The sequence below is a fragment of the Vigna umbellata genome, chromosome 3 (genome assembly GCF_029865625.1).
Source record: "Vigna umbellata cultivar VRB3 chromosome 3, Vumbellata_1.0, whole genome shotgun sequence".
Classification (NCBI taxonomy): Eukaryota; Viridiplantae; Streptophyta; class Magnoliopsida; order Fabales; family Fabaceae; genus Vigna; species Vigna umbellata.
Genome location: NC_142167.1, coordinates 2,516,042 through 2,526,047, shown reverse-complemented (window position 1 = coordinate 2,526,047; position 10,006 = coordinate 2,516,042). Strand labels below are relative to the sequence as shown.

The 10,006-nt window shown below is 34.1% G+C and overlaps 1 protein-coding gene across 4 annotated transcripts; it reads right to left on the bottom strand.

Moving 5' to 3' along the window:
* Positions 1–1,181: 1,181 nt before the first annotated feature.
* On the bottom strand, positions 1,182–9,714 carry LOC124829988 (BTB/POZ domain-containing protein). Of its 4 annotated transcripts, XM_047303575.2 has the most exons (11): positions 9,473–9,714; positions 9,169–9,307; positions 8,068–8,575; positions 7,838–7,971; positions 7,315–7,757; positions 6,479–7,120; positions 5,993–6,277; positions 5,431–5,583; positions 3,440–3,972; positions 2,470–2,539; positions 1,182–2,016 (listed from the first exon to the last, which is right to left on the bottom strand). In XM_047303575.2, exons 1-9 carry the CDS (start codon positions 9,574–9,576, stop codon positions 3,552–3,554), a joined length of 2,829 nt encoding a protein of 942 aa, XP_047159531.2. In that variant the 5' UTR covers positions 9,577–9,714; the 3' UTR covers positions 1,182–2,016; positions 2,470–2,539; positions 3,440–3,551. The 4 variants fall into 4 exon arrangements, with proteins under 4 accessions (XP_047159531.2, XP_047159529.2, XP_047159530.2 ...); XM_047303573.2 differs by having other exon boundaries at positions 5,993–7,120; XM_047303574.2 differs by having other exon boundaries at positions 3,445–3,972; positions 5,993–7,120.
* Between the last annotated feature and the right edge of the window lie 292 nt (positions 9,715–10,006).

Sequence of the window (10,006 nt, the reverse complement as noted above, 5' to 3'; positions counted from 1 at the left end):
AACGTCCTTAACTCCTTTTGTAAGATAATTAGCCACACTCAAGATAAATACTTCTCCTTCCATGATTTTACTACCAAGACAACAAACATCTTCCAATCTAATAAAGTTGAACCACATATTTCTTATGAACATCTAATTTAAAGTCCAACACTAAAGCACAACACTACACCAGTTTGTCAAAAGCTTGCATTTTTCAAATCTTAAAATGTTAAAGTTCGTGAATAATTTCATTTAGGTGTTTCCGATCATGTAATGTTTTTTACTTTCTTCCATTCTTATTCTAAAATTCCTTAAGCTATTACTTTATTTTATTCTCATTCTAAATTTACTTACTTTCTCCATCTTTCAACCTAAAACATGTTTTTTATTATCCTAAATTGTCTTTTTAAACAAAAAAAATCCAAATCAAGGTGTAACTCTCTCTTCTTTATAATTTATTCTAATTTTGGGATATAGATTTTCATTTTTTGGTTTGTTATTTTGTTATTTTTATTGATGAGTATTTTCAATTACTTAGTTTACTTAAGGAAAGATTTGAACTTTTAAACATCTTTATGTCATTCCTTAATCAAATTAAGAATCAATATAATAAGTAATAAAGATATTAAGGAGTGTTAATATAAAAGAATACTTTTTTTTCTAGTTTTTCCACTCTTTTAAACTCATGGCATTTTACATTATTCAATATGTCTTCATATAAGTAAATGATATAGCAAAACAAAAAAGTAAACATTTAGTTAAAATTGCTTGTACCTTATTATTTGGTGTCATTCTTTTTGGGTGTTATCTTATTAATAGAACGTCTTTTTTGTCTTTAGATAATAAGGGTTCATATTTCATTGTATTTCCAAATAAACCTTTGTTTCACATTCTTTCTTGAGTATTTGACTGTGTGTTTTGCACATCATATATTTTAAGTTTGGATAAACTTTCGGTTTGAGCTATCAAATGTGTTTTTTAGGATGTTCTAGTTTTTAAAAAGGGTATCAATGTCATTAACCTTATGCTAAAAGATATATTACATATATGCAAGTGTCACCTTTTTTTCTGAAGAAACTCCTTTCTTTGTCACCTCACTCTGATGATTCGTCCAATGCGACAAACCATGATTGATGAAAGATAGGCTCTTGAATGTAGTGATACATGGGACACAGTTCCTCTTTCACTTGGAAACAAGACAATTGATAATATGATGTATAATCAATTAGAAAAATAATCTCTAGAAGCAATCCAATCCAATACATACTTGATATAATCTAAAGCAACAAAAGGGGAAGTTAAATAGCATCTCGAAAATTATGAAAAATATTTCAACTGCAAATCGATAAAATAAGAGGATATATCAGAAGTTCAAGAACCCCTACACACAAATTCGACAATGATTAACTCGGAACCACGAAAAATGAAAATAACCTACTACTGGTACAACGCTGAAATACAAAGAATCCCTGAAGCTATGGTGTTGGGATACACTATCATAGAAGCTTGAGCAACTAATACGCAAAGGAGACAATGCCTCCAGCAATCTTGGACGTCAGAGTGGGGCTCCATCATACATGCCACCAAGAAGATCACTTTCAAGTTTTGATGTGTCTACTACAACGTGGCACCTTGGCAGAATTTAATGATGATGAATTTGATGCTATTTTCTGTGAACTTTGCTCATTTTAAGAATACCCCGTTGATGCTTAGTCTGTTTGTTCAAGCCAAGAACCATGAGAGAAGCTCAAAGTTTGGCACATATGCAAGAAATCACATTTCAGAGAAAAGCTGAGAGGAAAATGTTGAGTAGGAATATTAGTTACATGGCTGCTGCCAAGAATGCAGCCAACTGGAAAAGCCAAGAATGTACCTTTTTGTCCCAAAAACTCTTCGAAAGTGTCAAGAGCTTTAATGGCAGAAGCAGCAGCTAAAGACAGGTCCCAAAATTGTTGTTTTTACTGCCTAGGAAAAGAAACTATTTGTTTCGGTCATCATTGACTGTATCAAAGGGCATGCATGGCATGGCATCTTCAACTGCAATTTAAATCCAAGAAAGCACCTCAATAAGAGCAAAAAGGAGGGAACAAATACAAATTGACTATTATGAATTATTTTTAAGGAACTACTAAAACTTTGTTCACTTGAATGAATTTGGGGGAGATTGATCGAATGGATTTGAAGATAAATTTTTTGTTATTTATTTAAGTGGATTTGGAGGTAAGTGAGAGTGGATTGGGAAGTAAAGTTTGTAAGCATTAGCGTAAGATTTGATTGATGTGACAGATTAAAAAAATTTACTTCCAAACCCACTCTCACTTATCTCCAAATCCATTCAAATAAATAACAAAAACTTTACATTCAATTCCTCTCAAATTCATTCAATCACTCTCCTCCAAATCCATTTAAGTGAACAAAATGTAAGTGATACGAGCATTCTAAACTGACCAAACATTAGATTTTTTTCACGAGTAACAAGTTTTCTCTAACCTCCACCACAACAAATTGTTTTACTCGCTTAGAATCATGGAGCAAGCCACATCCCAGGTTCTTCTGATGCCTGCAATCAATATATAGAAGAGACCAACAGGTATTAACAAATCACCTGGTCATAAACATTTCTTCCAATATAGCTTATTTTAGAATTTAAAATACCATATAAATAAAATCCTACTAAAACATCATTTGAAAACAATGCAAATTTTCCCTAATAATTAAGGTACTAAAACCGATGCACTTAGTGACTATGCAAATGAATCCCCACACCCTCTCTTCAACCTCCCACCTCCCTACTTTGTTTTTTCTTATCTACTCACCCAGATAATTTACTGGTTCCTTTCACTTGCAATGTGATAATACTATAATTATGCTTCTGTTCATGATTGCTACTAGGACTTTCCCATCAGTGATGTGTAAAGAGATTAATCAATTTTATGCCCTGTTTGAGCTACTTCAGGTCACTGTTTTCTCTTTTTCCTTTTTTTTTTCTTTTGACGAGGAAAACCCCAGACCAGATGTATCTTCTTCCTTTCTATCAGTTTTTATTATCCAAAAATGTTATCAAATAAGAAAATTGAGATTAGGAAAATGCCTTAGATTATAATGAGGTTGATGAATTACAGAAGTTAGAAAATCTTTGAATAAAGTAATCAAGAAGTTACATAAAATGGGAGCACTTGAATTGCTTTTCTTTCAATCGTTTTAATAAAGAGGGTATAGACCTGTCAGCTCAGAAAAACCAATTAACAAGAGCAAAAGGAAAAATAAATATTTTCAAGGAAAAGGAAGAAAGAATAGCACATGGTATAGAAAATTTTTAATGTCCCTAATTAAGCAGAATTTTCCTTTCAGATTTTAATAAAATGCAGAAAACAAAAAGTTAAAGGATTCATATCAAAATTCTAGAAGTAATTTTAAAACCTTGAAAATTAAAAGTAATGTGACAGAAAGATCAGCATACCATACTTGACAAAGTTTGTAGCTCCTAAAAAAGTTAGTATATGCCTTCAGAATCTCTTGCACTATGAACCATCTTGAGGAGTATTGATTCACCAAAAACAATTTTTGCTTTCTTAGTTAAGTTGGATAGAAGCAGAATAAATCAAGTGCACTAGTGCATCATCAAATTCTTCTAGTTCACCAGAATCTCGTAATTGACGATATGAAGGAGCCATGAGATTTGCAGCAATATCAACTAACTTCCACAAAGAGAGATTATAAGCCATTTTGATTATTCTAATGGACAACCGCCAGGAAGAATCAAGACAAGACATAATAACATTAAAGCAAGCTTCCTGAATATTTTCTAAAATCCAGAACTCAGCAAGCCAATAAAGCTCCACATATGGTTGTAGATTAAATAGCTTTTCTTGATCATCCATATTATCCCACAAGCATCCAGATGGAGGACCAGGCAGCTCATCAGAATAAAACCACTGCACTAGTTTAATCAATGCTTGCCAGCTAATATCAACTTTTATTACTTGTGAATGACTGCAACAATGAATAAATAACATTTAAGAGAGACCCATAAGAGGCAGAATCCAAGTGTAGAAGGAAACAAAAATTAAAGCAAAGAGGCTTGCAAAGTGTCCCATTAGAAATGAAAAATTCTCATACCTGATTTGCAAGTATATCCTAGACTAACTTGAGAATTGAAATGAAGTTAACATAGAAGAACATAACAAGGCAAACCATCATGACAACAGACATGATTCCACGTTACTTCCAACCAAGGGATCAAGAACACCATTAGTGAGTTTCCAAAGTAAAGTTAGAATATGCTTGTGAAGAGAAACATATCAGTCTATTTTAATTCTTCAAACTTTCATGGTGCTCAAATTTCAAAGTCATTTTCCCCCAATTTCAAAGTGGACTATGGTCACATCCAAATCTAGCACTAAGCCTTTATAGTGATGTCAATTCCTTGCAATTGAATGCTAAGATTGAAACAAATACCTTTAGTAGTAACCCTGTGACTATCACCCAACCAAATTCCCATTGCATGAGTTGAAACAACAAGGATCTTCAGAAAAATCGTTATTTATGGAGAAATGAAGTTATGCAATGCCCCCCATCCACCATCATCATTACTATGATTCCCTTCAATATTCCTTCGATCCACATAATTGTTACATCATCAAGGATACCATGAAACAACCCACATTAATTCAAAGTTCTACACTCAAAATCTTTCTCTCCTTCATGATCATTCCCCTCAATAGCCAAAATTTTTGATGTATATGTGACCTCTCGTCATCTCCCAAAATTAAATGAAATTGCCTCTTAGGCCACTGGTGTAAGGGGTGAAACTTCTCACCACAACTTTCCCATTTTAGTGAGTAAAGACTTTCTAAAATCCTTAATTGATGTTTTCAGTGAATTCTCTAGAGTTTACCTAAGCCTCCAAAAACTCAACTTTGTCACTTTTGGGGGCAATGGGAAATTGAATCCAGTAGGTTGGACCAATTAATAGAACTTCTTACAAAATATAATGAAAAGGGAATATTATTTAATGAAAAACAGAGCCTAAGCTCCTTACAGCAAGACCAAAGTGTAAGCTCCTGAGAGAAGAAGAGTCTTCTCTCCCAACACAATCACCCAAAAGTGTAACTGAGTCCCACCATCCCACACTCTCCTATATTCCCATCCTACACTCCCTGAACAGAAATTGCCACCTCAGCACACTTCTATTCCGCTCTATACTTCACCTACATTATGGTGAAGTGTTATATCAGCCTTGATCAGAGTTTAACCTAGAACAGGTTACATAGATGTTGGTCAACAAAGAAAGTAATAGACAACCATGCATGTCTGCTTTTTGAGTTTATACCATGTACATGTTCAATTTTCATGAGCTAAAGTTTGAATAAATAGTAAAGTTTTTCATCATTCATAACATAAATCAGAAAAACTGTAAGATCAATTATCAATATCTTGATCAATAATTACCTTTCTTGCATTCCTGACCGGAACAAACCTTGTAGATAATCACAACCAGACTGCAATATAACTTTGTGAACATGCATATGGGGTACTGTGTCAGAACAAATATCGCATGTCCACCCAGCAAGCTCATTTGATTTAGCTCCCAATACGATATCCCTGAAAATAGATTGAAAAATCAGAATTCCTCTCCCAAACTTTGAAAACAAATGTTGGCAATCTCACTGTTACTATTCCTCATTGTATAGAAAGTATAAACATTTCAATTACCCTAAAATCACAAAGTCCACAAATATTAATCAATAAGAAATCTCCAATTAGTAAATTTAATTGCCTCACTATATTTGATAATACAATTGCATTTCGCAACTGTATCCAACTTCAACAGTTTTTGGAAAAGTAACTCACTTTAAAAAGCATTGAATGAACCTAACAAACTATTAAATTGAAAGGCTGCTATATAAGTATATGTGAATTAAAGCACAGAATTTTGTGAGAATGCAAGATTACAACAATCATGTGCAATTTCAAGATATTTATAAGAAGTTTATCAAGAAGCAAACCATACGAAAAACAACTTCCAGCTAAACCAAAAGCTGACGTAAGATTAAAGCTGGGGAAAGGTAAGCCCCATTTCGGATGCTGTCTGTGAAGCATTTGGAACAAAGGCTGTAGATTGCAGCGCTTAGCAAGAACTTTTAGCTTCTTTGCTGCTTCTTCACTGGCACGTAAGCATCCCAAGTATACATATTCCAACAACAACACCAATGTTTCATAACCAACATGAGAAGATAATCGAACTTCTCTCACGGTCTCTCTGACAAACTCATCTGCTATCTCTTTAGAACTCTTCCTACAAGGTAACAATTGAGGAGGCACTAGTGATGGACATCGAACAGCAAGAATAGCAACATGAACACTCAGAGATTCCCCATTTGCTAAGACAAGCTTCACATCTGAGTATTCTTCCTTATTGAGAGATTCTCCAATCCTTTTGGCTAATTCAGTTGGGAAGCCATAATATCCAAAATAAGTTAGAATATAAGAAACATACCATCTCACACCAGGACTGAAAGAGTTGCTTTTACAGATCTCTTGAAGTTTGCTAACGAACTGTGGTGTAATGTTTGTCACCTCTCCAGAAAATTGCTGAGGATTCTCTTGTAAAAGGTCACACTGATGAAGAATTTCTGTTAAGGCCAACAAACTATAAAATAAGAGAATGTTGGAGCCTTCCCAATCTTCTTTATCAAAACAGCACCAAGACCTTTCATGTGTATGCAAATGAGGAGTAAAGCTTTGCCTTTCGATATGAATGTCATTATTTAAGCATCGTTTCAGAAGAAGAACAATCACCTTTATCCCTTTGCTCTCAATGATACATCTTTGGTATTGTGGTAAACTTGAAAGACAAGTAAACCCAATTAAATTAATAACCAGTTGAAGTTTATCAAATGAACCATAGCTTTCTAGGGATGATGTATAATCTAGAGTATGTAATAAGCTTTTCAAGCATGACATGCCTTTCACCTTCAGTACATCTGATAATAAGAATTTAGTGTGTGAGGAGATGGAATTACATGGAGAATGAATCATCATTAGAACGGCCCTTGATACAGGTTCACTTTGAAAATGATCATCAATATCCTTTTGACAAATTCTGCACCATTTTTCAAGTGTATCCACAAAACTCAAGCTATAGAGAAAGTGAAAATTAGAATTAGTGAATTTGGAGCACATCAACCGGTGAAATAAAAGGTCAGCTGAAAATTTTCAGAAATATAATCAACAGAAATAACAAGAAGCTGAGACATAGGATATGTTATTATATTAATGTTTATAAACATGTTAAATCCATCAAGAAATGATAATGGAAGGAATACAATTTACCATGCACATGTAATTAGTAACTTGATGCAGAGCTCACTACCACGAGTATAAGGGTTTAAATTTTCTCCCCAATGAATTGTAAGCCACCCAAGAATGTCCCACAGATAACTCCTAAGACCAAGATGATAATTGGCTTTTAATCCCTCTTTTGCCATATATATTTGTTTTTCCAAAGCCAAGACGGGTTCAAACAATTGGTCTTCAATATTTTCAATCAGAAGACTAAGAAGGACTCTATCAATTCCTTGTTTCCAAAAGTTGGTATGATGATCACCTGCCCAGCGAGTAATTAGAGCCAACTGGCATGCTTCCACTGACAAAGACCCGTGGTTGTTTCCAAACTTTTTAGAAGTCACCCTAGGTTCTGTCATTCCACAAATGATGGCCTCAACAAGAGCATCACCACACAAACCAACCACTTTTAAACAATTATCTTGGGATCTCTGGACAGATAAAAACCAATCTTTGTTAGGAGCAATACTTTATATTACAGTGGTCATCTTGTAGAACAATAAAATGTTACCAATAGGCACTGAGCAAGCCTAAACCCCTCTATCCGAATAGCATGAGGGTTTGATTTTCCCATTGCCTGCACAAACATTTGTGGAAATATTTCTTCATCCTCTATAAGTCTTCTTGCTGCAGAATCACACAAAGCTGGTAACAAAAATAGAAATTAGTTGGTCCAGAGAATAGATGATAACAAGGAAAAGTGTTTTGGTTGTAATGGACAATAGAGTGGTATTTTAATACCTATTGACGTGTACAACTTTAGAAGTGCGAGTTTAATAGAACTATCTGTCTTTGTATGGATGTTTGCTAGACCTTTCATAAGTATTACATCATTACAAACAGAGAACCTAGACGGTGGCCAGCGCCATAGTATAGTGCTCAAAAGTAAAGTCATCTCTTCGAAATACTCAATTTTCTTTACACCTTCAGCAAAATCCTTTATATTTCCAACAATCCAAAGGGAAGCCTCTGTTTCTTTCAGTGCTTCCATAACTTCCTTCTCATTTGTAGCACTCAAATTTGAGATTACAAAATTCAAAGTGGTAGCACAGGGTATAGCAACTTCTACTTGATGTGAAGATAGCAAGGATGATAGACAATAAACAAGATCCAACATATGTGATTGCAATAATGGATTAGGCAGAACACTAACCAACTTCACTGCAACATTTGATGCCATGCTTAATAAAGCCTCATTTTTGCATTGAAGAATCCATAATAATGCTCCTAAAATATCAGGAACAGATTCCTGAAGAAGTAAAGCAATGCAGGAAAGCACATTTAATTGTTATTGAATGAAAATACCAGACCAATTTATTTATGTCAAATCATTCTACTCAAATTTACAAGTAGGAGTTTACATTAGTAACTATTTCCAAAAGGTATCAGTTTGGCTTGTGAAAACATTATCTCTTTTCACTGTGTCTACTGTTTTCAAAGTGCAGGATACGTAAAAACAACTTTTTAAATTATTTTTTGTTGTTTTCGCCTTTCCTTGTATAAAGATCGGAAAAGTTAAAATAAATATGAAACAGAATTCTGTTTTTCTCAGACCAAACTGCCCCGGTGAAATCCTTTCTTCGATTAATATATTTGTTTATGCTAGTAATAATTCATTGTAATTAATTCACCGACGTACATATAATCCTAACTTCGTAAGTATGCTGAGTGAAATTGGCTCAAGTAAATTCATAAAACGATCTACAAATTCCACAATCTTCACAGATATGCACATTTCATTTAGAAAGTCTGATGAACAAGCACAGAAACTCCTAATTCAGGTTCATAGGTGCTACTTACAAGACTTAAAATCCCAAAAACAAAAGGAAGCAAACTATACACCTTAACAACAGCATGACGTGCTGCACGTGCATCGCCCGATAAGGAATCAAGAAAGGCACCAATTGATCGTAGTACATTTTTCTGCACTTCAATGTTGGCGCACTGCCATCTCCACCTATTTGTCTTCTCATCAAAATGTCTGTATTCACAAAGAATAAAATCACAACCAGAACAACAACCCCCAACATGAAAAATACAATTCAATCACTTTGGGCCCACTTCGTCAAAAACCAAAAAGATAGAAAATTTAATGAAAAAAATGACGGAATAAAAAATTAGAGGCAAGTGGGGTGCGAGTTAAGACCTGGTGCCAAGGTTTAGGGCGTGGATAAGACGGCGATGGAGGGTCTGCATATGCGAACTGATGCAGCGATCGTTCTCTTTCTCTTTGTCTCTGCCGGATTTCATGGTCTCTTCCTATTACGAGAGAATTCGGAAAAAATAGAGAGAAAACGATGATCAAAGTGAAAGAAGAAATTGAATTGTGTTGTATGTGTTGCAGAAAGAAAGTGTAAGTTCAGCTCTGAAGTTTGTACACCGCCACAAACTCACCTTCGTTACAAACTCTGTTTCAAACTAGAAAGATTGAGAAAAATAAATAAATAAAATCCAAAAATATCAATGTAGAATGAGTATCATTTTCGTAAAATATATCAAATGCCTTCTAAATAAATAAAAAATGAAAAGCATATAAATGGAAATGAAAAGTAAATATTTTTAGAAAATGATAACTTTCAGAAAGTTGGTTTTTTACTCACCATCATGTTCACTGAATTAGTAGATCATGATGAATACATCTTGAAAACAGTTGCTTGTGTGAACTAATTGTAATCATTGC

Bases quoted from the DNA above. Each gene is read 5' to 3' on its own strand.
- LOC124829988 (XM_047303573.2), bottom strand. From the start codon at position 9,576: ATGAAATCCGGCAGAGACAAAGAGAAAGAGAACGATCGCTGCATCAGT. The intron at 9,308-9,472 runs GTCTTAACTCGC...TTGTGAATACAG, and splicing joins GCCCTAAACCTTGGCACCAG to ACATTTTGATGAGAAGACAA. The intron at 3,973-5,430 runs GTAATTATTGAT...TCATTGTTGCAG, and splicing joins CGGTCAGGAATGCAAGAAAG to TCATTCACAAGTAATAAAAG.